At 39.8% G+C, this 26,729-nt stretch overlaps 2 protein-coding genes across 2 annotated transcripts in view; both read left to right on the top strand.

Annotated features, from left to right (window-relative positions):
* The first annotated feature begins 283 nt into the window (after positions 1-283).
* taf15 (TAF15 RNA polymerase II, TATA box binding protein (TBP)-associated factor) lies at positions 284-8,698 on the top strand. The gene is made up of 16 exons (XM_008309832.3): positions 284-459; positions 1,091-1,127; positions 1,556-1,589; positions 1,678-1,723; positions 1,822-1,870; positions 2,061-2,512; positions 2,604-2,781; positions 5,117-5,151; positions 5,706-5,738; positions 5,842-5,951; positions 6,843-6,969; positions 7,045-7,131; positions 7,229-7,298; positions 7,395-7,477; positions 7,549-7,693; positions 8,314-8,698. The coding sequence occupies exons 1-16, from the start codon at positions 450-452 to the stop codon at positions 8,351-8,353; spliced, it is 1,536 nt and encodes a 511-aa protein (XP_008308054.1). The 5' UTR covers positions 284-449; the 3' UTR covers positions 8,354-8,698.
* Positions 8,699-8,995: 297 nt separating this feature from the next.
* The window catches only part of mmp28 (matrix metallopeptidase 28), a 24,736-nt gene continuing 7,002 nt past the window's right edge, over positions 8,996-26,729 (top strand). The window contains exons 1-5 of the mRNA XM_008309850.3: positions 8,996-9,922; positions 12,140-12,216; positions 15,422-15,618; positions 22,987-23,208; positions 23,310-23,555. Of these exons, the coding sequence (XP_008308072.2) occupies positions 9,800-9,922; positions 12,140-12,216; positions 15,422-15,618; positions 22,987-23,208; positions 23,310-23,555 (865 nt within the window). The 5' untranslated portion in view covers positions 8,996-9,799. The remainder of the gene's footprint in view (positions 9,923-12,139; positions 12,217-15,421; positions 15,619-22,986; positions 23,209-23,309; positions 23,556-26,729) is intronic.

Genomic DNA, 26,729 nt, shown 5'->3' with positions numbered 1-26,729 from the left:
GTTAGGCAAACGTCACAGGCCTGACAGCTCAACGTAGGTTTCAAAATAAAGTACCCTTAGCCTTTCATAATAAAAACATGCAAAAATTACACATAAAACATAAATTACAAATAACTTGACAATTCACAAAATGAGTCTCTTATACAAAATGAAAAGAAATGTTATGTCAATATGGAAATTAAAATAGCAACAGTTACACCATAACTTTACTTCATTAGCTGAATACATCCAGTCCAATAGGTGGCAACAATACAAGCCAGAGCTGGGCTGCTAACCGCCCTTAAAACCCAACAGAAGAAGATAAAAGCACGTCGCAGGCAGCGGAGGAAGTACCGCAGTGGTTTGCGCTGTTCTCCACTGCGTGCGTGTTTCACACGGTTTTTAATCAACTTATCTGAAAAACTGAATTCGTTTACATTTTAGTCGACATATACAAATTACTGCGCATAATGGCCACGGGTAAGTCATAACCTTGCCATTTCCTGTGTTTGCTTGCTTTGTGAGTAAAGAAGTGGGTCGGTTAGCACTCGTGTTAACTTTAGCAGCTAACAGCAAGGCCCCGGCTCTGACTATTTAATGGAAACTCACCCAGCAGCCGAGCCCTGTGCGATTTACATGGGGAAAATGAAGGCTTGTTTTACTGCAGACCTGTTTTATGTGAATACACACGTAAAACAAAGCTATTTTGAAATAAAATATTCGGTACAATACGCTGCCTTGTCGCGGAACGCCTCTTAAAACGGCGGTTTCTTTGTTTACGTTCATGCTATTGTTTGTCATTCTATCTGGGCGACCCTTTTCTCCGTTAAAATACATGCGGGTGGAAAACAGTGAAATTTGTTATGCCTCAACACAATTGAGCTTGAAATTTGCAATGAAAATGTCCTAGTTATTAATAGATTTGAAGTAAACGCGTTTACTTTCAGTTCAACGTTTACGCTGTACCAAAACCGAATAGAGCGCCATTTTTCAGGACTGGCGTATTGAAGGGCCTGACCCACTTTCTTTTGCACCCTCTTCAATCCTACAAAGACGTAATTATAATCCTTGTTTTTACCAAGCATAATTCAAGTTGATGTTTTTCTTGCAGATTCGGGATACGGCCAGTATGGCGGTGGTTCTCAAAGGTAATTTAAAGTCACATGTACTCCAAGCCATATATTAATTACACTGGTGATCTGGTGTCGTCACAGTAAGAAACGGATAATAATCCCGAATTGTCTCGAGAAATGATTTTTGATTTTTAATTTTTTTTTCTTGAAGTCTGAATGTTATTTTTAAGCGGACATTCATCATTGGCTTTTAATGCGTTAGCCTAAACATCGTTTGTCAGACATAGTGAACTATGTGTTTTTTTTTATGCCAAAACATTCAAAACACAAAATATTGTTCTTATTGTGAGGCCTTTTCCCAAAAAACAAAATAAAAAAAACTCAAAACACAAAATATTGTTCTTATTGTTAGGCCTTTTCCCAAAAAAAAAATAAAAATAAAAAAAACATTAATAAATAAACCCCCACTCAAACTGAAAGGTAATCTCTTTCTTTTTCCTAAGCTATGGGTCATATGGTGGTCAACAAACTGGGCAGGTAAGAACTTATCTTGAAAATATTCAATGTAATACTTTTTCAAACTATTTTGGTTACATAATGGCTAAATGAAACTTGTAATTTATAGAATTACGGACAAGGAAATGGCGGAGGGCAGAATTACGGACAGCAAGGTGCGTACAAATTCTTCAAACAGTACACATTTTTGGACAATAAAATAAAGTGGAAACTAAAATGGTTTTGAAACTGGTTTGTATTTTTCTTTTTTCAGAAGGTTATAACCAGACCCAAAGTGAGAGTTATGGGCAGGATTCTTCTAGGTAAGTACTAGATATAGCAAATCATCAATTAATGTTTTTGCTTTATTTAAGATTACATTAAACTAATTAGTACAGTAAACATTGGAAAGCAGTGAAATTATCATGCAGTTTTTTTTTTGTAAATGAGCTAAAAACAATAATAAAAAGAAATCAGCTGTGCTCACTGAAATTTTTCTTACATCGCCTTAAGTTACAGTGACAAGGCTTCATATGGGCAGCAAGCCTCCTATGGTGCCCAGGCCCAAACAGGAGAAAGCTTTGGTCAACAAGGCTCCTATGGTGGGCAAGTGAGAGGAGCAGATACCTTTGGGCAGCCAGGATCTTATGGTACCCAGGGTGGTGCCGCTGGAGGAGTTTATAGTGGGCGAGGAGGAGGAGGAGGGGGAGGAGATGCTGCTGCTGCTGCCGCCGCCGCCTATGGCCCACAGAGCTCCTTAGCAGGACAGGGACAGACTGGCAGCGGAGGGTATGGTGGCCAGGGGCGAGGAGGAGAAAGTTATGCACAGCAAGGTGGACCTGGCAGTGCTGGTGCCAGCTATGGTGGCCCGGCGAGAGGAGGTGGAGCAGGAGACAGTTTCGGACAACAGGGCTCTTACGGAGGCCAGGGTCAAGAAAGTGGCAGCTATGGCAGGTGGAGTGAAGGTATGAACACACCATCCCTTCATGCATCCTGCGTATTTGAGTTTATTGGAGCTCATTTTGAAGTCCTTTAAAACATTTTTCTGCCTTCTAGGTGAAGCTGGTGGTCAGGGTGGGAGGTTCGGACGTGACCATAGTGATCGCTCAGAAGGAGGGGGCTTCAGAGGTCGAGGCCGTGGTAGCTATGACCGCAGTGGTGGATACGAACGCGGTGGTGGATACGAACGTGGTGGCTATGACCGTGGAGGAAGAGGCGGACCTCCTGGTATGGGGTAAGTTGCAAAGTGCCACTGCCCCCCAGGTACCTATATACAAATATGACCTGTTATTAACTCAGCCCATATGTTCTTGCCTTTTACATAGAGTAAGGGGGAGGAGTGCCTGTTATTCATGTAATCCAGTATGTTTTCGCATTTGAAAACTTGCCAATGTTCACATGGTCCAGGTTCCTTAATGCCGTGCTCTAATAGACCTGCACCTTTACTGTATACTAGGGATGTTCGATAATATCAGCTGACTGTTGTTGGCCGCAGCACACACCAAATCTCTATCATAATCTGAGCAGTGCTATCCAAGCCAGCTGGCCCCAACACAAGGAACACAATGCGCATGTGTGCTACAACATGGTGTGTTTAAGGCACCCAAGAACAGTCAGTAAAAAAATAGAACGATATACCAAAACAAACGTTTATTCCCCAACTGTCACAATGAACACAACACTATCAATGCTAAAAAGCCTCTGGTCACTAGAGGGCAGCATTGCATCTCATTTTAATCTATATTGCTAGAGGGCAGCATTGTAGCTCATTTTAATCTATATTGATACTCAGGTGATTATATGCAGAATGCTGGTGCCAGCCACTCTTACAGTGGTTTGTACAGATAAATATTACCTGGTGCTCAATAGTATTTTAATTCTGTCCTCTAGGGGGCAGAACATAATTGAGAAACGCTGTTTTAACCCATTACCCTAGTAAGCAGGCAACACTTCCACCACTGCCCACTATATCGGTATGTGTTGATATTGGAATCGGAAATTGTTTGGACAATATTATCTGCAAAAAGTTAATATCGGACATCCCTACTGTATACCAGTCCAATCGTTCATAATTACCTTGTTTTTTGTGTGGTAAAGAGGTTGTGCTGGTGTTTGAGGTGTTTGACTTAATGCCGCCCAAACTTGCCACCCAGACTCAGCTGTGTATGACCATCACAGTTTGGCACAGGTTTTGTCCATTCTGCAACAGTGGTATCAGCTGGTAGGCTACATGTGTGGTTGTGTAAAATCATTTTCTATCTGCACAGTATTTTTTTTTTTTTTTAAATACCTTTTTTAAACTTCATATATGCAGTGATGTTGCTAGGTACATGCCATGTCTTTGCACACAACAAAATTCACCACAAAATATGAGAGAATTATGTAAGGTATGCATTTTATTTTTTTTTATTTTTTTAGATTTTATTTATACCTAGTTTATCAACTACCCCACATCTAGTCAGTTTTTTTAATTTTTTTATTAAAGTAGGCAGTCTGTGTGAATTCAGAGAGGAGACCATCATACATGACTACACTATATGATACTTTACCTACCAGCCTCTGTTATGTCAGTGTCTACGCTCCACAAAAAGACTCGGAACAAAGTCAGGTAAAATCGGAGAGTCGGTGAGACAAAGCAGCTCTGGTGTGGTTGGATGCGTTTCACTGGGTGGCCTAACATTGTTGCATTAAATGTTTTAGATTTGCAATGTTATTCGATTATTTAAACTTTAAATATATTAACTCAGACATAACTGTTTTTTAGCGCTATCAATGTGGAACAGGAGGGGGAAAAAGCCCATCAAAGTTCCAAGTGACTTCTTTCATCCATTATCCAAAGGTCCTTGGGACTCACTAGCTTCAAAACTTAACAACATCACTGCTACATGAAAGACTGCTTAGTTTTAATTAAAGGTACATTAAATTAGCATTTAGCTGTTCTTTTGACCACAGTAAATCTTTATCTACGATTCACAGTGTGCCTTTTCAAGATTGGAAATACCAGAGAGCGATGCACCAAACAGACAAACTAGGTTATATTAAAGTGTTGTATATTTGACAATGGAGAGCAAATGTCTTGTGTTAACATGGATCTACATTTTATACTACAGGTATTCAGAGTGATTGCACTATAACTTGGACCTCAGTTAATGGATCTCATAAACACACTCGTTGGAAGATTGCTTATCGGTGGCTTTGCCCCTTCGCATTTAATTGGCTTCTCAAAAAAAACAAACAAAAAAAAAAAAACAAATCAGAGGAGCTGGTTTTTACAGCTTTTGGTATCCAATCTGGTCATGTCAAAAGAGAAAGTGTTAAATTTGCCTTGTGAATTGTGACCCAGCGACGTGTTTGGCTTCATGCGTCTGCCTGAGTGTTCAGCCAGAGCTGCCTAGTCGTCTGTTCACTGATCTCTAATGTCAAAGACTAACGCATTCCTCGTGTGAGACATTTCCACCATAGTCTCACACCCTGGCAGGAGTGCATACTGATGTGGGATGTAGGGGAGCTTTGAGCTCTCAGTTGGGACAAAGGAAAAGCCATCATATCTCCAATTTTTTCCTCTGCAGAGGTGGTGACCGTGGTGGCTACAAAAATTACGGTGGTAAGTGACGAGCATCAGAACTGTGTCGGTGGGGGAGTAAACTTTGACATAGCAAAATGGAAGAGAGAAAATGTGGGGTTAGCAAAAGACACAAACTGTAAATGGTATCATTTTCATGTCCAGATCCCAAGGGAAAACCTTTTTATTCTATTAGGGTTGCACTTATATGACTTGGTAAAGAACATGGAGCTGAGATTTAAAACTAATGGCATTGTTGCATGAAGAAGAGGTATGATTAATAAGTGACAAAGGTGTTCCCAGGAACGAAGAAGGTAAACATTCAATTGCTGGAGACAGTTTTTATTTCTGGTGTAAGCTGAAAAAAAAAAGAAAAAGAAAACAGAACAGTTTTGTTCTTGTTGTACGGTGATGGTATGGCAAACAACGGTAAACACTCATCAGTACTATGGAATTATTTTTCTTTCAATCATTTTACATTGGTTAGGGACTCCAGTTAATAAAAGTAGTAACTTTGTGTGTGAGTGTGACAGAACAGAGAAACATCAAGAATCTGTGCTCAAGTTCTGCATCTCGTCCTCTCTTTTGTTCCACAGGCTCTCGAGACTACGGCTCAAGGGATGAATCTTGTATGTCTGACTACCACAATCAAATTAAGAATAATGTTGATTAATTCCTTGGTCTCTTCCAAAAGTGCCTGCTCTTTAAAGCGTGTCTTCCTGTTTTCTGCAGCTGGAGAGCAGGACAACTCTGACAACAACACCATCTTTATAACAGGACTGGGAGAGGAAGTCACAGAACAACAAGTGGGCGACTTCTTTAAGCAGATTGGTGTCATTAAGGTAGGTGTATAGCTGGTTACATCCAGAATTTTTCATGTAGTATGGGTTCCCATGTTTTCACAACAGACCTGATTTACTGCAAACATTTACATCGTGGGGTCGTCAAAGTTTTCAGGGCAAGAAAAGCACCTAAGCGATTGACTACATGAGCTGTTACATTGTTTTTCTTCATAGATCTGACAGCATATCTGCAGTAACTGCACAGAGCCCCTCATTTATGCGTCTGCATTCCGAACAATATTGAATTAGAGAAAGGGGTGATTCTGTAGCATAAACACACAATGCCAGTTACTACTCTGACAAATCTCAGCATTGTTTCCATTACTCTGCTGCTTTAAATGTCATCCCAAAATTGTATTGCAATTGTTAGCAACAAAATGAATATTAGGTGTGCTGTCAAATTGCCTCAAACTGCAAAAACACCTTTGACAGTCTATAGATGTTTCATAGGGACATTCACTGTTTGTACTGGCTAATTGAATGTTTTTGGTGTGAAGAGCTTAACCCTCGTGTTGTCCTTTGGGTCTAAGTAACCTGCTGGCTGATAGTGTGTGCGTGCACTCCTGCACTGCACAGCTTGTGCCAACTTTTCCCAATACTCCGATTCTGGGACAACATGCAAACCTGTTGCGAGGACTCTGGTTGTGTACAACATGCAAAGGATAATGGGAGCGTTAAAGTGATTTATTTTAATTTTATTATTATTATTATTATAATATTTATTATTATACTTTTTTCCCCCCATTCACACATTGAATGACTTCCAACATTGAGCCTATGCAAAGGGGTCGAGAAGACACTTGAAGCAAACAACTCTTTACCCTGTCCTCCAGTCAGCTTTGTCAGAAGAAAACCTAATGGCATTAATGATATAAAATAATATGGTTTCAGGTAAGCAAGAAGACAGGTCGGCCAATGATCAATGTCTACAAAGACTCTGCTGGTCAACCAAAAGGAGAAGCCACAGTGTCTTATGATGATCCTCCTACGGCCAAGGCTGCAATTGCTTGGTTTGATGGTGAGACTTATTATCTTTATAAAGTAACATGTGGAAACATGAGGCATTAAAAAAAAGCATCTGTTTGCATTCCAGGCAAGGAGTTTAATGGCAAAACCATTAAAGTAGAATTTGCCACACAGAGATCCGAGTTTGCGCAGAGAGGTGGAAAAACAGGGCGTGGTCTGTACAAATCAGCTGTATCTGGTTTAATGTTTGTTTGTTGTTGTTTTTTTTTTTTTGTTGAATCTAAAAGCAATTATTGGATGTTTCTGTTTAGGTTTCAGAGGACGTGGTGGTGGAGGACCTAACTTTGACATTAAGGGCGGAGACTGGCCCTGTCCTAACAGGTTAGCGGAGCAAGAGTAATAATTTACAGCAAAAGAAGTAATTGACTGTGACTGGCATGTATTTAAAAAAAAAAAAAAACATCTTGTTCCACACAGCTCTTGTGGCAACATGAACTTTGCCCGGCGGCAAGAGTGCAACAAGTGTGGTGCACCTCGACCAGGGGATGGAGGCTTTGGAGGTCAGATTTGAAAACATGTATTTAGAGTTTTTTCCCAGATTCCTGTTTTTCTAAAATGTTTTCCTTTGTAGATCGTGGTGGCCGAGGAGGTTATGGCGGCGACCGGGGGGGTGGCGGCTTCAGAGGTCGGGGTGGCTTCCGTGGGGGAGACCGTGGAGGTTATGGAGGTGGCGGCGGCGGAGGAAGTTATGGAGGTGGCTACAAGATGGGAGGAAGGTTTGTCACGTAGTATTCTAAATATAAACTTGACCTTTTGAAACGGTTGAGCTGGGCAATGTCTGCACTGTTACTTTATCACCAGTAGATGGTGTTGTCTGCCTAAACTGAGAACACAGATTTTGAACATGTAGCTTGGCTGAATTGGTTGTATTCTAATATGTTGATTTTTTTTTTAATTTTTCTTGTTAGCTGTTGATTAAATATTTCTCTAAATAAGCAACTTGAACCTCAAATTCAATATGTTTTTTTTTTTGCAATATTATTCCAACTTGAACCTCAAATTCAATATGTTTTATTGCAATATAATTCATTTTTCTTGCTCCTTTTAGAGGCTTTGTTTTCCCCAAGGTCTTGATTTATTGACCTTTTATTGAAGGAGTAAGTCATATCGCTATTTAAATAAAAGTTATTTCCCCAAATTACTCTATTACTATTTAAAAAAATAAATAAATAAAACAGTATGCTTCGGAGAAATGTAAAATTTCCAAAGACGGCAGTGGCAGCAGCTGCACTTTTATCGTATTGCGTCTTTCCATTCAATGTCAAAAGGATGAATTCGAGACTTCCAGTAAAGACGAACAATCTGCAACAGACATCTTTGTTTTTCCCCTCCACAGAGGTGACCGCAGAGATGACAGGAGAGACCGGCCATACTAATCGTAACCAATGGAAAACACCCCAACCCTTCACATCACTGCAGAGTGGATGAATTAGTCTAGACAAACTGGAATTGGTCAGACGCTCTGACTTGTACCAGTGCTTCCTGACTGTTCATGGAGGGCGGGGGTTAGCCAGGCTGAACTTGTGTGAAGGGAATTGAGGCCTAAGGCGTTACTTGTTGATCTCTTTCGTTTTATTTCTTTGTACATCCTTTTAATTTTTTCCGATTGTAGCTACAGGTGTTTTGCCAGATAGACATTGTACCATTGTTTTGTATGAACAAATGTTTTACTTTTCTTCTTTTTGTTTCCCTAAAATGATATTAAAAACTGTGATCTTTTCCCTCTGTGTCATTTGACCTTTGTGCTGGTGGTGAGTTTGGCAACAATAGGGACCAAAGGCATGTTGTGTCAGTATCTGTGTTGGAGCAGGGACACACCAATTTAGCCTTATGTACCCTATTTTCCAATGGAAAATACGTCTTACCAGCCAAAGGTAAGCCTAGAGTGCCCTCTATTGTCTGTCGGTGTGCAAATAACGAATGTGAATATATATTTTAATATATAGGATGCACTGCGAATGTGAATATATATTTTAATATATATAGGACGCAGTGGAGTATAAGTCGCAAACCCGGCTAAAGGATGAAAATAAAGTGCCATTTATAGCATGGAAAATGCGGTACATGTTTTTCAAAAGTGATAGGTCGATACAACTACAGAATGTCTATTGTTTTTTTGGGGTCATCAGCCTCTAATCTTTTAGTTCTGGGCTTGTTAGTTTGGTTGTTTTGTCTGTCGTGTTTCTGCTAGGACATACAAGATCCATGTGCTACTGATGAGATATGCTCATTTAGAAAATAAGTTTTAACACAATTAGTCCATACTAAAACCTCTGAAAAATATCCCATCCCCACGCACTGCTCCCTGGGTGCTTTAGCTGGCCCCTGCTCACTTTGGTGATGGGTAAAATGCAGAGGTCACAATGACAAGTAATTCACTTTTTCTTTTTTTTAATGATTGTCCTCCATTCGCAAGGTGGGAGATGGAGCCTGTTTTCTTTGTACAAGACACTTGACACCACGTCATCTATGTCCCGTCCCATTAGAGGATAGATGACTGCAGAGCTCACCAATGAAGGAAGTAGTCATGAATTATTCCGTTTACTCTCAAAGTGTATTTACCACTGCTGCTGTCTCACCCTGATCTGCTGTTGCCGCTCCACAGGCGTGCACAGAGGGCGGTGCCGACCCTCCCTCCCTCTCCCCCCCCACGCCCCCGAAAACTCTGGCTGTTTGGAGCTGCAGGGACAGACGCTCCTCACAGGATGGAGATGTTGGACGGTGATCTGCGTCACGGTCAACGAGAAACACCATCACCATACTGTGCCATGTTTGGAATCGAAGAGAAATGCTCCGTGTGTTGAGGCTCTGCGTGGCTCGCGATGAGACGCCGATCTTCGCCGCAGCCCTGGGACCTGAGGGCGCTCTGGGTCTTGGCTGTGACCGCCCTCATCAGCGCACCGACACCCGGAGGTTCCGCGCTGCCGCCGCTGCAGGATCCTGAGGTACCAACTTTCTACAGCATACCCTCCCTCCCTCTCCCCCCCCACAGGGGTGTCAAACTCATTTTCACCGGGGGCCACATCAGCAATACAGTTCCCCTTAAAGCGCCGGTTGTAAATGGAAGACTGTATAGATCAGGGATCCCCAAACCCCGGTCCGCGGACCAGTACCAGTCCATAGGTCTTTTGGTACCGAGACGCAGTGGGACACAGTGAAAAAATATATACTTAATTTGTCTAATTATCAACCTAAGTATCAACTTCATTCAAAGAAAACCCAGGCAATATTTTAAAATAATGACTACTCTATTATAAACTAATACATGTTTCTGTAATTTATTATTATTTATTCGAGCTAAAAATATTGTTTATTGCTATGTGATAAAAAAACGTTTAATTTCTTAGGTTAAGAAACTTTGTTGCATCGACTTTACTTGGCTTTACTGGCCAGACAAAACGACTTGGCGGGCTGCATTTGGCCCCCGGGCCTTGAGTTTGCATTGGCAAGCTACGGCTCCTGGGCCAGTCGCGGACCGTTTGGCTTTTTAATCAGGCCCGACGAACTTGTCCCATGTGGGACAATGTTATTAATTTTATATTATCGTTATACTCCTGCCTTTTCCTGCAATGCTCGCATTTCCCCAGTAGATGGCTTAGAAAAGGCTATAAGCATTAAACATAATGGAGTAATGCTGTGGTCGCTAGCGCATTACTAAACATTACAGTTGCTTTTGTTGGCTTTTGAGTGACACGTTTTTAAGATTATTCATTATGTAAAAATATAAAACCACGAAGAAAATAAACCATGTATATCTGTCCCCTTGAATCTAAATTTACGATAAAATGTTCAGTGTAAGTCTTAAAGACACACTGTAAATCAATTAAAGTAAACTGTTATTTGTATTCATTTGAAACACGTTTTTGTCCCGTGTGTTAAACATGTTTCCGGGCAAACAGCCACGTTAAAAGTTTGGGTAGATATGAAACAGTCGTTCTGATAAAACTTTCTTATCTCATCATTATTATTTTCCTATGACATCACCTAGCACAGGTGCATTTGAGCTTACTCAGGGATTTTTGTAGGTCTTCAGTCAGACATGATTAACCAAATGTCTTACATGTAGATAAAAAAAAGTAAATCATTTAATAGACAATAGATAAACAGCTCCAAGAGGCCATATATTATACATCAAAGTTACTGAGGACATGTTAAAGAAAACTTAACTGTTTTGTTTTGTGCTGTGGTCGCTAACTTCTAGCCTCTTTTTTTACATTAAAAAAATAAAAGGAATAAAGAGTAGAGTTTATAACCATATCTTGTCAACATCTGCCAGTTGAATATTAACTATTTAAGGATTAGTACAGTAATAAAAGTTGACTTTTTAAATTTTTTTTTACTTATGAGACTATATTAGAGCCATGGCTATGAACAAACTTTATTTTTGCACACACTATAGACAATCATTTCATGGGAAACAAATTGGGGGAAATATTTCAAAATTGTCTGATTACCAGAAATTTCAAAACCCCCTTGCATTATTTGTATGGACCCCCTCACCCTCACTACATTGAAGACCCCTGTCTCAGATGTCTCAAAGCCTTAGGGGAACCAACAACTGTCTGCACTGGGACAAAGGGACTTTTTTTTTTTTTTGCTGTACATTCCTTTATGCTGAGGCACATCTGTCCTGCACTTCATTTGTATTCCTGTCCCACCCTCACCACATCTGTAATCATAGATGTGTCTGCTGCTGCTGCCTGAACACGAAGCACATGAAGGATGAGATATTAAACCATTGTCAGCACAACTCAGCTAATCTGCAATTCAACAACACCTGTTGTAACACAGCCTGTTACGCTGGATTTTGTAGTCCGTCATTTAAAATCCCGCATGGAATTCTAAAGAAATAATGACTGGGAGTGTTTTCTAGTGACAGCTCCGGGGTTTCTTTCTCGTATGGGTGGTCCTGTGGTTTCCCTGCTACCTTCAAAATGGAAATTCATATTAATACTTTATATATTTTATATCTTATGCAGAGATCAGATGTAGGTGAAAAGTTACTGTAATTCCGAATCAGAGTTGACTTTATTGATCCCCTGAGGGAAGTTATTAAGAATTGTTTGTTACAAATAGATTTGTGGTGCAGTGAGCAAGCATGGATCAGAAAATATTTTTTTTATTTTAATATTTTCTTAAGTATTGTAATCTTTCAATTGCAGGGTTTTCTGGAAAAGTATGGCTACCTTCATCAGGACAACCATATCCACAATTCAGTAGAGATGAAGACGGCGGTTCGGTAGGTGATTCTACATTCAACTTTCAGATACGTAAATCATAGGACATGAGGATGACAGGTATCAGCGCAACACGGGAATATTTCCAGGAGTCTAGGCCCGTAGAAGCACTGCTAATAATTCATGTTTGCCTAAGTAAGCCCTAATTGTAAACAGAAGTGTTTAAACGTATTTTGTAGGAAGTGAATCTGCCTGGCTCAGCAGATCAGAAATACAATAACTAAATTTCACAATGGGCTCAGCAGATCAGAAATACAATAACTGAATTTCACAATGTATTCATTGATAAAAACTAACCAACCCAGGACCTTCTTCATGCAAGGCAGATATGTAAGGGAGGTACGATAACGCTGCACTATGGAACCAGAAATTTGCAGGTATTTTCTATTATGTACGTGCTGTACGTACCGAGTATTGTCACTGTCACTTTTTTAGGTTTTCTTCAAATAAATAGGCTTTGATTTTGAAGCGAGCGTACAATGTACAGTTCATAGGTGTGAACTCGACCCAAACCTCATCCCGGTATAAATGCATCACCTTTCCAACACGTCGTTAAACTGAGAAGAAACATCTCATCGCTAAAAGCGTATATTCTTATATGGTAACGAAACAATTCTTGCATTATTTCTTTCTCTTGTCTTTGTCCCTGACCCCTGTCCTCAAACTGCTGACATCATTGACCTACTTAAATAAACTGCTGTCATTTCCGGATTATTGAGAGCACCCACTAAATTTAAAAAGACAAAAACCAATTGTACATATATAGGCCGCATTTCTCTGTAAGCCACAGGTGTCCATGTTGTAACGTGGTATATTTACACAGAAAGATTTTTTTTTTCACTTTTAATTACACAAATGCTTCTTTCTGAAAAGTGCCTTGTAACATGGCTGCTTGCACATTAGCTCTTTCCTGCTTCGGCAGAGTTGGAATGCACAGGGGAGACTTAGTGATCTGCTCCAGAGCCGAAGCTAACATTAGCTCTGGGCTTGACTCCCTTCACTTTGTGCTTGTCCCCAGCAGAGGTAAACAGAAACAGAGAAGTTGGGGTCTTCATTATCAGCAACACCGAGCACAACAAAACATAAACAGTGTTTTTTTAACAGCTCCTGTATAACCAACTCACGCTTGCGGTATGAACTTCGTTAGCCCGCAAAAATCCATAAATTAGCCGCGTTGTTGTTTAAGCCGCAGTGTTCAAAGCGTGCGAAAAAAGTAGTGGCTTATAGTGCGGAAATTACGGTACCACTGAGGGCAATGAAACACGGGTCTTCCCTTGGGCAGGAAAACAACACCGGCCAACTTTTGCGCAGCTGGTTGTATTGAGGAGCCATGAGGAGTATTCGGCGGATCGGCACATCATTTCATTCAAATACTCATACTCTAAAATATTATTATTAAAACCAATACAACAATTGTTGTATCACTAGTTTGATGTACAGCAGGACGAATTTCCGATGGTGCTTTAAGTTTGTCGTTCGTGCTCAGTTTTTTTTAAAAATCCAACAACACTTATATAAAAAGGTTACAACTCTTTTCTCATGATGCCATGTGTTATGATATTATTGTTAAACAAAGCTGCTCCTTTATTTAAGTTTCCCTCCAGGTAGAGCAGAGGTAAATGTGCTGGTGAGAGAAGGGAGAGCCAACATTCGGACTAGCCTGAAGGCGGGAACGTCAGAGCTGGGGAGGGCAGTAAAACACCCCCTCACCTCTGCAGTGATCACGTAAACCGCTTTCTCTGAACTATGAAGGAATTTAAAGAACCTCACCCTCTGGCCCATATGCCAACTGGGCCACAGTAAAACACTGATGGAGGAGCTCTTTGTACTAAATGAGTATTTAGGGGGGGGAAAAAGTAAATGTCAGTAGATTTAGATCTCTCAGATCTTTATGATGTCTGCTGTCTGTGGTTAATTACTGAAGTAATTAAAGGTCTGGAGGCAGCTGATGATGTCATGGCTACTATGCTCCTCCTAGGCTACAATGCTAATGTATTCCCAAACTGATAGACATGACTAGGCCACGTCAATAATAATAATAATAATAATAATAATAACTTAACTTCATTGATGCACTGTGGTTCCTCTGGGAATCAAACCTAAAACCATCAGCTCTCTGCTTCCGAAGCATGCTAAATGCTACGCTATGGAACCAGTAAAATTGAGGCTAAAATTGAGACTAAAACCCTACAACATGGAAAGAAATGGAGGAATGTACAAACATAATACTTAATAATACAAAATAGACCATGATATATTATTATTAACATTCATATTATTCAAAAACCAATTGAGCAAGTGTTTGGAAGGTACATTTATTCTCTTTATTAAAAGGAATTGTTTGCATTCTTTTGCCTTAATCTTAATTTCAATCAACTCGAGCAGGTATGTGCAAACTAAGGCCTGGGGTCCGGATGTGGCCCGCTCAGCTTTTTAATACGGCCCAAACTTTTCAAAATTATATCATTTATTTACATTATTATTATACCTCTGCTTTTTCCCTGCAATACCCGTGTTTCATGAATAGATGGCGTAGATGAAAGCATTTTAGCATTTTAGCCTTTAGGCATGACTTTTACATGTCATTTATCTTAATTCACACAAATGCTCCATCTATCTGCTCCTGACCCCCTGTTCAATTTTAGGACAAATGTGGCCTTTGTGTCAAAAAGTTTGCGCTCACGCCTGAACTAGAGTCTGCTGCAGTAATGTTTGAAAAGGAATTCTTTGGGGGTCATTAGAAGTGGTTTTGAGGTCACAAACCCTAATTGTAGTTTACGGGACCGGTTGGTGTAAGGTGAGGTCATCGACAGGATTGTGTTACTTGCAGAACACAAGCTCTTGTGTTCCGTGGGGTAAGGTTTGTCTTGGAAATTCACGCCTTAGTCTGTAGTTGGATTGGAATTTTCAAATTCAGGAGATGCAATTGGAAAGTCCATGCAGTCACCTGCTTTGCTTTACCTTCTATTTTAGAAACATAGACATCATTTAATGAACTTTGTCTTTTGGATTTGTCTCGAAACAAGTGAATGTTGGATACTTGTAGAAAACAACTTACTTTAGACATCATTTAATGAACTTTGTCTTTCGGATTTGTCTCGAAACAAGTGAACTTACTTTTCATAGGAAAAACAACGGGCACTGTACATTCCCATGGGGTGCCTCCCCCTCCCCCCCCCAGCTTTAAGATATTTCCTCTCTTCACAGTGAGTTCCAGTTGCTGTACCGGCTTCCCATCACGGGTGAACTCGACAGTGCCACCTTGAGGCAAATGGCGGAGCCTCGTTGCGGGGTGACGGATGAGGGCAGCCAGGAGATGTGGGCACAGAGAGTAAACAGCATCTTTAGTGGAAAAAGGTCCAGTGGACGAGCTACGGGCCGCAGGAGGCGCTCTGTTGCACAAGGTATTTATTTTGTTCCCTGTGCCTGAGTGAGACGTAAAGGCTAAAAGTATTGTGTTCTGAATGACATCCCTACTCTTGCGTAAAGAAACTGCTGATTTTGTTTACTCCCCTGTAAGTGCCGTTCTTGTGTGTTCTATTGCGCAGCCGTCATGAAGAGGCGACGTTTAACTGGGAAGGTCTGTCTTTGAAAACTGAAGCTCAGATCGAGCCCAGGGCTGTACTTAACACTGAAACACTGGGAAGGTCTGTCTTTGAAAACTGAAGCTAAGATCGAGCCCAGGGCTGTACTTGAAAACACTGAAACACTAACTGTGTAGGCCCAGGTGACACTGCTTATAGTGGCCAAAAACACTAAATGAACACATTCTCTTTTATAACACCTTTTTTTTTGTATTTTGAATCTTGATGGTAACATCAGGTTTTTCAGGTTTTTCAGTTGTTTCGTATGTGGTTTTAGCATTATAATTAAAAATTGTATTTGAAGTATTTAAGTGCAGAGAAATGATTGGTGTGCAGGTCACTGCAGTTTAACCTGATTATGCGATTCATACAGTTATGGTGGATTTTGACTGATTTTTTGTGTCATTCCAACATTAGTTAATCCCAAAACACGAGGAAAGATTTCAAAGGTGGTCGCACAGTGGTAAGGCGATAGTTAGTATGCACTTTAATGCACATACTAGTATGCAATTTTCAATCAGGTAATTCAATTAATTATTTAATTTTTACGTTTTGTTTATGCCATTGGTGCGGTGGTACAGCTGTACAAACGATGCTGGAACCCTGTGCTATAAAAACTCGGCCAACTATATCATCTCCAGAGCCAAGATTCTCTGACTGATCTCTGGCTGAAACATGTCTGACGTAAATGTTTTATATGCCTTGAACAATTATTGGTAGCTAGTTTTAAATGTATTCTTGTTTTTCTCTAATAACTCGTTAATGTTGAAAGGGTTCAGCTGGAGTCAGAGCTAGATTAGCAATTTTACAAAAAAATGTTAAAACAGGGTTTATAGCACCCTCTACAGTGGTGAGCTGAATCTGCACTAGGTTGCATTACTTCCAACTATTGTTATTTGTGGTTAACGTTTAGAACAGGGCGGTCTAACATACGACCCGCAGGCCAATTCATTCCACTTGATGAATTTTGAAAATAATTTTTTTTAAAAACACCTTGTGTTCAGGATGTTTTGAAAAATTATATTTTATATATTAATTAAATATGAATATTTATTAGGTTAACCTACCTAATAAATGGGAAAAACATGGCCTTATTGTTATTTATAGGTTATGATGGTACTTACATTTAAGTCACATTTTTCTTCCATCTCATCAAAACAATGCCAGAAAACAAAAAAGCGAAAATACAGAAAAAGCATTAGTTTTAATTTTTGATGTGCCGTTAGAAAGTAGTTGTTGAAGAGCTCATCCCAATGAACAGCACCAGCAAACAGGTGACAGCATCACAGGCATTAGATTTACTGCTACCTCTCTCTTGACTGGTGCCTCCAGCTTTGTTGGGCGAAGACTCCGCATTCCTTCGTGTCAGTGGCGAGGTTGGGCAATAGTCAGGGAATGCATTTGTGGCTGACATTTTGCTGCTGCCTATTCATGTCAGTACCTGAAATGTTCCTGCTGGTAAACAGTACTTCCATGACTGACTGACTGACTGACTGGCTGGCTGGCTGACACTGGTTGCCAAGCTTACAGGCTGTTCAGTTATTATTTAAGTAATATAAGTCCAACATGACAAGAGGCAGAATTAAGACAAGACATCCACACCCTGCTGATCCAGAATATGACACGCACAAGTGTACCACTGCTGTAATGCATGAACGATAACAAGCCTCCAGTCACTAGGTGGCAGCAACTCATACAGGGCTTTGTACAGATAAAAATATACACGTTACTGGGTTCTCAGTAGTATTTCAATTTCAATCTATCTATCTATCTATCTATCTATCCATCCATCCATCCATCCATCCATCCATCCATCCATCCATCTTTCTATCTATCTATCTATCTATCTATCTATCTTGAAGGGCTGATTGTAAATGGAAGACTGACAACTCCATAATGTATTATTAAATGTTTCTGCAATTGATTATTATTTATTCGAGTTAAATATAATGAAATATAAAAAAAAAAAATTAATTTATCTGGTTAAGAAGCTCTGCTGCATGGACTTTATTAAATTCTTTCTAAGCTCCTGCAGGCCATATCAAATGACTTGGCGGGCCGCATTTTGCCCTTGGGCCTTGAGTTTGACACATGTGCAGTAAACCATATGAAATGCATTAGTCGATCCAGTTGACTATTTCTGAACTGATTCAGATAAAACGACCAGGATGATTGAGATCAATTAACGTCCTGAGCTCTTAAATATTTCCAGTTTTGTGAAGTTTTGCTAACTTTAGCTTATGTTTAACCATTGAAAATGCAGTACAGTTGGTCAGTAAAAGTACTGGGGAAATTCCCGATTTTTGAATGTATTGCATGTATTATTGTAATGTATGTAAATTATGTAGCATTTAGATTGTAATCAAGATTACTTTGATTATTTACAACAAAGTCGCTTCTTTTAGCTTGAAAGAAAACAGAACTTGACTTGTGGTCAAATCTAATGGTCGTTCCCACTGATATTTACACAGGTGGCATTCCACTGCACTATTCCTAGATAAGAGTTGTGAGTACAAAAGGTGTGTGTGTGTGGGTGGGTGGGTGGATATGCATTAAATTTTAACTGACTTTATTTCCTGAAAAGTTCAACGTCTTTGAAAATGCATCAAATCAGAGCTGAAAATATTTCTGACACGTAAAAAATTGATGTTTTAAAAAAAGAAAAGAAAAAAAAGGAAAATGCTAATGGGCCATGTAGACGAGGATGTGAAAGTCCCAGCCCAGAGGCCACTTCCGACCTGTGAACCCTTTATACTCCATTATACCTGGTGCCTGACTTGGGCAGATTTGTAAAGCCCACCGTATTTTTACCAGAAAAAAAAAAAAAAGTAAAATGCTAATGGGCCATGTGGACGAGAATGTAAAAGTCCCAAAGTGCCCTCTAGCGGCTGTCAGTGTAAAAATAAAAAAAAACGTAAATCTTCAGTGGTACAAGAGTAGCAGATACTGGTACAGGAGCCTAGAGTGCCCTCTAGCGGCTGTCAGTGTTAAAATAAAAAAACGTATATCTTCAGTGGGACAAGAGTAACAGATACTGGTACACGAGTCTAGAGTGCCCTCTAGCGGCCGTCAGTGTAAAAAAAAAAAACAAACGTACATTTTCAATGGTACATGAGTAGCCGAAGCTAGTACACAAGTCCAGATTGCCCTCTAGCGGCTGTCAGTTTGAAAATAACAAACATGTGAAATTATATTCTTTAATATATAAGTCGCACCTGAGTATAAGTCGAAAACCCAGCTAAAGGTGAAAAAAAGTGTGACTTATAGTCCAGTATCTATCTTTTTATAACCAGTCTATGGTAGCTGCACAGATACTACATTTTATTTTATTTTTATTTTTTTTGTAACACAGCATATTGTCCAATGCTGTAAATGTTTAACAAGAGACCGGCAAAAAACGGATTGGCTGAAGGCTGTTTAACAAGAGACTGGCAAAAAACGGATTGGCTGAAGGCTGTGTAAAACGGATATCTGATAATAATATTGCAAAGGAGGCCGCAATTTTTAATTCTTGCACTTGTTTTTGCTGTCGCTTGTTCGTTTTGCGTTTGTTTTTCACACAAAATGTGTGTGTCTGTGTCCCGTTTTTTTTGAATAGGGGGTGTAAAAACCTTTTTATGAACCAAAGCGGTGGCTAGCAGTGAAAGTTTGGCATCCACTGGGCTAAACCATTCGGTTTTACAGCCTAGTGAGTTCTGGTCACCTACAGTCATTTTCTGTAAACCATGTAGGCCATAGCTGCCCGAGGATTCAGACCTATAACTTTTGTTAAGAGACTCCACCAGAACACCAGAAACAAACAACCTCCTCTCCTTCACAAACAATAACGTCAGCTATCAGATGGTCCCAGTTGCTTCCGAAGGTCCGTGATTGACCACCTTGCCTGCAATGTTGCTGCAGAAGACATTATGTTAATGACTTCCGTCAGTGATGTGGAGGAATGTCTTGTGTGTATCAGACTTCCCCCCCCGGTTGTCCTCAGGGACCTATTACCCTGCGCTGCGGTCTGGGTTGGAGAGGAGGGTTCCAAAGATTCATGCAGATTTATTCGTATCATGCCACAGATTGGTGATTGGTGCTGTAATTTGTGAATTTTGAAATAGAAAAAATGGAGCTGATTTGGAGACAGTGTTGCACTTGGAAACTTGCGTGGTTAAGAAACAATGTAAATCAGGGAATGCATAAAAATAACTAGCCCAACTACTTTGGGTAAACTTCGATAAAGTTAGGAACGATGAAGTTCACCAGGTGCTGCCACTTCACTGTGTAATATTTCTGCGTGCAACACAAATCGCAAATCAACTCTGTCTAGCTCTGAATGTGTTCCGTTTGTGTTTACTCACTCTTCGCCAAACCCAAGCCCTAATGACTCCAGATATTCAGATACTTTCCTGTCCCTGCGGTGCTGTTGAGGCCTCCTGGTAATTCGCAATATGCGGTGCATACCTCTTGTTTATCGCTCCCATCTTTCACAAAACTCCTCTCCGCTGGGTATAGTTTGGCTGAAAAAAAAAAAAAAAAGGCTCCAAAACAGCTCAAATTTGACTGCAGTCCTCGACCTGGCAGAGCAGGAGTTTGTGTGCGTGTGTAATTGAAGCTTTTGTGCAGACCTCCTACCAACTTTCAGCCTCCATGTCGGAACCGATACACAACAACTCTTTTTAAATATTATGACAGTGCTGAGTGTGCTTGATTTACAATGCCACCTTACAGTTTAGCCCCGAATGTAAAGTATGCGTAAACCCCACTCTCACATCGATGCAGCTTACTCACTTCACTTCACTTAATTTCGCAGAGTTTAATATGAATCGCTGGTTTAAGTTTTGACTTTTGTACGTCAAGTTACGTATTCCACAGTCCATTAGATTACATGCAAAAGGTTCATCTAGGATGCTTTTTTTCCCTAGTCCATTAGATTACATGCAAAAGGTTCTTCTAGGATGCGTTTTCCCCCCTTGCTTACGTCAGGGCTATTATCAAGATAGTTCCGACTCGTGTCCAAACGTATCTTTTATGTATCTTTTTTTTCACGTTATCTTTTTTTAAAAACAACTGTCAGTCACTCAGCTAAAAGTCCTTTGCGTTGTAGCGCATTTATGTCGTGCCTAAATGTGCTTGTTTATTTTGTAGTGCTTTTCAAGTTTTCAACAACTTTCTCTCTATCCTTGGTGTTTTAGGTACATTTTAAATAAAAACAAAAAAACAAAAAAAAAAAATGGGAGGAGTCATTAGATTACAGTCACAAACAAGTACCATATTTTCCGGACAATAAGTCGCACTTTGTTTCATCCTTTGGCTGTGTTTGCGACTTATACTCAGGTGCAACTTATGTACAGTGGAACCTCAAGATACGAGCGTCTCAACATATGAGTATTTCTCTGTATGATCTCAGTACATCCACGATATGTACCATCCTAAAGTAAAAAAAATAAATACGTAAGTTAAGTTAATTCTAAGTTTATGTAAGTTACGGTACAGAATCAAGTGTCTACGTACGGGCCAACTCTCTTACCTTCCTTCCTCCCTTCCTCCTCTTCTGCACATGCCGCCGTTAGCCGCTACTGTATTGTCTGTCTTGAAGATAGTAACTCATAATTAAAACCAAATTTTATTTTATATCACAGTAATCTTTATATACTATATATATATATTTTTCTGTATGTATGTCTCTACAGCAATTAAAAACTTGTTTTTTCTATTGTTATTAGCACTAATAAGGGGACGGTTCTGATTCATTTTTTTTCTGAGATACGAGCACTCCACGATATTATTTAAAAAATATATATATATATATATATATTTTCACACTGACACCTGCTAGAGGGCACTCTTGGCTTGTGTACCAGTATCTGCTACTCCTGATAGGGCTGTTTCTGTTTCCCTGTTTTTGTCAGATTGTCAGTAAAACACAATCAAAATATTGTCATTATTTTTATTTATTTCAAACATTTTCAAACTGTTTTTACACTGTTTCTTTTTGCTTTTGTTTTATCTTAACCATTATGTATGCTAGCATTGCTAACTTTGGACAGTTGGCACGAGTGTAGATATTCATTACTGTGTTTTCCATCCGCACACCTCTGAGGTAAACGACCAGCTAAAGATTAGCTTAAAAGTTCAGTAAAGTTGTCAAAAAGCCTGAGTCTAAAACAAATATAAAAATCAGCCAAGGGATAGAAAAATGGTAAGAAACTGGCCCCTTTTCTCCAAATAAGGACAAAATCAGGTTTTAAAGTAACACTTGTCCCTGTGCAATGGTTGGCCCTACAGATTTTTTTTTTTAGAAAAATCATTGTAATATTAGGATTTTTTTTGTAATAATGTATATTTAAAGTAACACTTGTCCCTGTGCAATGATTGGCCCTCCAGATTTTTTCATTATCATTATAATATTTGTCTATTTAGGATTTTTTTGTAATAATGTTATAAAAAAATGAATGTCCTTAATATTTACTCCATTAATAAAACTGCAATATATTTTCTGGTATTCATAGTACTTTCCCCTCGTTCAAACTTTGTCTCTGTCCATGTCATGTTGCCTGCAGCTGCCTCTACTTAACGGCTCCATATCATCTAACGATTGTTTCCTGTAGGGCAGGCCCCTCTTCTGCTGGTTGGTGTTTGTGAGCTGTGCGTTTGAGAGCCTCAAGAGTGTCTTTGTGTGTTTATTCTGCTTCCCGATTGCCATTTTGGTATAATCCCGTGTGTACGTACAGAGATTAGGGAAACATAAATGAAAAAGAACAGCTGATCTCAACAACCTCCTTTACTCCTCCATCTCTCAACAAATTACAAATGAATTCACTGCTTACCAACCACTGGGCCAATTTAAACACTGTAAATATACTGTAAATACACTGTAAATATACACTGTAAATATAAGAAAACCAACAAAAACACAATATAAAGAAGTCAAAATATGTATTCATTATCCTCATTAAGGTCAAATAAGTCATTTCTGAAGGTCAGAGAAAGCTTATTTAGTTATCAGGTTTTCAATAGAAAATAATTGAGAACCACTGGTTCATATTAGGATTAGAGTTGGGGCTAGGTTAGGGTTAAGATTAGGATTAGGATTAGGCATGCGTTGTAATGGGTAGGGTCAGGGTAAGGGCTTAAGGGTATATGTATTATGTCTATGAGAAGTCCTCACAACACAGTCTGTTTGTGTGTGTGTGTGGTTTCCAGCTGAAAAGTGGTACAAGCGTCACTTGACGTACCAGATTGTGAACTGGCCTCTCCATTTGTCCCTGGGCTCTGTGCGTCTGGTGGTACGTGCTGCTTTCCAGCTCTGGAGCAACGTGTCAGGCCTGGTGTTCCAAGAGGTTCCTGAAGGGCCTGCAGACATCCGGCTGGCATTTTATAAGGGAGACCACAACGACGGGGCCAGCAATGCCTTTGATGGACCAGGTGAGAGTCAACCATTACGTGTATTTAGTTAGAAGATTTAAATTTACGCTCCATTTTTGCCCCATTGTATCTTTTTTTTTCTCCCCCCCTCTGGTTTTAAGGGGGAACTTTGGCCCACGCTTTCCTGCCCCGTCGGGGCGAAGCCCACTTCGACATGGCAGAGAGATGGACTCTGAACGGACACAAAGGGCACAACCTGTTCATGGTGACGGCCCACGAGATCGGACACACTTTGGGGTTGGAGCACTCACCAGTGCGTCATGCGCTCATGTCACCATACTACAGGAAACTGGGACGAAACCTGGTACCCAGTTGGGACGACATCATCGCGGTGCAGCAGCTGTACGGTAAGAAGAGCATTGTCTTAGTTCAATGGTTCTCTATTTATTTGTCATACCCCCCCTTGGGGACAGAAATGTTTTCACACCCCCCTCCTCCGACCCACACCCCCACGAACTAAAACACTATTGAGATCCTGATAACGGATATTTTTTATCTGTACAAACCACTGAATGAGTTGCTGCCCCCTAGTGACGGGAGGCCTGTTATCATTCAAGCATTACAGCAGTGGTACTTATGTCCGTGCCATATTTCATTGGAACCCTCTTACGCCCCCCCGGCACCTCACCGTGTCCCCCCAGGGGGGTCCGCCCCGCTATTTGATAAATACTGTCTTAGTTGTTGGTTTTACATGTAACAAAATGGAATCTGAGGTCAAATTTGATAATAACAATACAGATGCAATGTGGATGCCAGATGGGTACAGGGTAGGTGTGGGGTTGCATTTGACATTGCATTCAATCAGGCAATATGGTTTTGTGGATTATAACATTTGCAGATTGTAATCTTTGTTGAGGGTTAGAAGTGAGAGAGAGAGGAAAAAAAACCTTAGTAAGGGGGGTATTAATGGATGTAATAAAGGACGATATGAAGATGGTTGCAGAAACTCCGAGAACCTTCATACCTCTAACTCTGGGGTCAGCAAACTAGGGCCTTCTTAATCCGGTCTGCCAAAAAATTTTCAAATTATATCATTTATTTATGTTATCATTTTTTACTTATGCCCTTTCCCTGCAATACCGACATTTCACCAATAGATGGCGTAAAAAAATGATAAAAGCATTTTAGCATTTTAGCCTTTATGACTTTCTTACAGCGGTCCCTCTCTATATCACGGTTCTTCTTTCGTACGTTGCAATTTTTTAATTTATTTCAATCTCACGAGAGTTTTGCTATTTTTTTACGGTATATATTTAAAAGAAAATTCTAATATTTTCATTATTTTTGTGATTAGAAAACATTTTCTAACCTAAATCAAATTAACCAGTAAAAATATAGCAAAAAAACAAAAACAAAAATACATCACTGGTAGCTTTGTTTACCTATAGGAGATCAAACACAGCATTGAGTTTGGTGAAAGTTCACCCTAATTTAACGCCCTACGATGCCCCCTAATCGCTCTGATCATCTTCTCAGGCTTCTGTTACGAAGCCCAAACGAAGACTCTGCCGCGCCCCCACAATGTGTATGTAATATATTTACACAATATGTATGTCTTATATTTCCAATTTTACAACTCTACTGTTCATATAATTGTGTGGGAAAGCGTTATACATACAGTTTAGGGAGGGTTGATAACAGTGTGGGTAAGGTTCGTAAAGGTTAAATATATACGGAAATGATATCAAAACGATCTTGCCCCTAGTTCGCTGTGGGTCTTGGATCGCAGTTTGCGGTGGGTCTTGGAACACAGCTACCGAGATAGGAGAGGGATCACTGTACATTCAACATGAAGCTGGACAAACACAAAAGGCTAGTGTGTGTGATCGCAAGGTCAGGAAAAGTGTCAAACATAGCACTTACACCAGAAGCACACGTGCACATATTTGTCTCAAAGTTAACATCTACGTCTGAAAGTTGAAAACAAAAAGCACTTCAGTGGACGGACCGCAGATGTCTACCATTCGAACCCAGAGCCACTTAAAGATTGTTAAAATGGTCCTGGACTTACTTTGTCAGACTGAGGTATTACCCGAATAATACGTAAAGACAATTACACAAGTTGCTGACTTTAAAGAAACACAGGTCAGGAGTCATTTTTGCTCCGTGGCCCATTAAGTCTCGAATCATAGCATTGAGCTGTGAACAGGCCTGTGAGGTAGCCCACAGGGCTAGCAGCTGCATATAGGGCCGAGATAAGTGGAGGAAACAAGCCCTGTGAGAGTTCCAGCGAAATTATTCAAACATGGCATTAATCCAAGGTGTAACAGTGCCAATAAACCTGGGATTTTTCTCTGCAACAACTCTAAAACTCTGCATCTGGGTTACTCAACATTTGTCATAACATTGTTTGAGTGGAGATAAACCGTTTTTAAAATGTTGTTTGAGGAGACAAAACAAGTTAAGGCCAATTTGTAATAATTTAGTTCAGCTGTTTCACCTGAAAATAACCCCAAATCACCCATTATTGTAAATCAAAAATAGCTGAACGTTAGCCAGCAATAGTTAAGACAAACACGGGAATTAGCTCAAAAAAAGAGTTTTCTTAGAAATAGCAGTTAGTTAGCCAAAGAAATAGCATGCTAACAAAAAAGAGCCACAGCAGATATTGTGAAAAAGTAGCTAAATATTAAAAAAGTTAAACTTATTTAAATAATGTTGCTAATACGTTAACATGAACATTAGCATAACACGTATGAGAGAAGCATTGAAAAGTTGTTAATACAGTTACGTAGCATAAGAAATTCTGTGATAAAGCAGTAAATAAAGTTAGCTTTAGAAAGTCAAAAGTTAGCCAAACATATGTAGGAACTGAGTTTGTAGCGCAAAATAACTGGTAGTTTTCCTTAATGTAGTTACATAAAGTACATTATATAACTGCTATAAGTGTTAGTAAGAAAAAAAAATCATTTCTTTCTCTAAAAATGTGTTACATTTTATACAAAAAAAAACAGCTAAAGATTAGCAAATTGCTAAATTGATCTCAAAGCTACGGAACAAAATCGGTCAAGACATACAATATTAAGAACTTCTTAAGCAACTAGTAATACATAAGTTCCTCCAAACAGCTAAAAGTTAGCCCAAAGGCTCTTGCTAAAAAAGTTTGGCGAGATTGGATCTGGTGAACTGTGGCAGCGCCGTGACAAAAAACACAAAACATAAAAGCTGTCGTGGGACAGAGTCCAAACGGCCTCGGAACATATTTGAAAAGTTTAAACTAATCATTTCTGGAACACACACACACACACACTTGGTGGTCGTGTTGACTGTGTTTACTGAGTGTGTCGTTCCTCCTGGCATGCGTCAGGCAGGTTCCCACATGTGCATGTGTTCAGCTCCCACTGCTTTCACTGCAGCTGTTACAGAACACATCCTTCTGGTGTTGTTGTTACACCCAAAAGGAGCATTGTGTGGCCTCTGTATGGCATCTTCAGTGCGATGTCATGAACTGGCACTGACGAGGAGACGAAATATCCAGGGCTGTCAAAATAAATATGTGACAGTTCATTTGTGAAATAAAT

This window comes from Cynoglossus semilaevis, chromosome 4 (genome assembly GCF_000523025.1).
Source record: "Cynoglossus semilaevis isolate Cse_v1.0 chromosome 4, Cse_v1.0, whole genome shotgun sequence".
NCBI lineage: Eukaryota > Metazoa > Chordata > Actinopteri > Pleuronectiformes > Cynoglossidae > Cynoglossus > Cynoglossus semilaevis.
The sequence above is the reverse complement of the archived record's forward strand: the minus strand, read 5'-3'. Positions and strand labels throughout refer to the sequence as shown.

What these genes read in the sequence shown, in the direction of transcription:
- taf15 (XM_008309832.3), top strand. An exon ending in AGCAGATTGGTGTCATTAAG is followed by an intron (nt 5,952 to 6,842) that starts GTAGGTGTATAG and finishes ATATGGTTTCAG; the next exon opens with GTAAGCAAGAAGACAGGTCG. An exon ending in TGCAATTGCTTGGTTTGATG is followed by an intron (nt 6,970 to 7,044) that starts GTGAGACTTATT and finishes TTTGCATTCCAG; the next exon opens with GCAAGGAGTTTAATGGCAAA.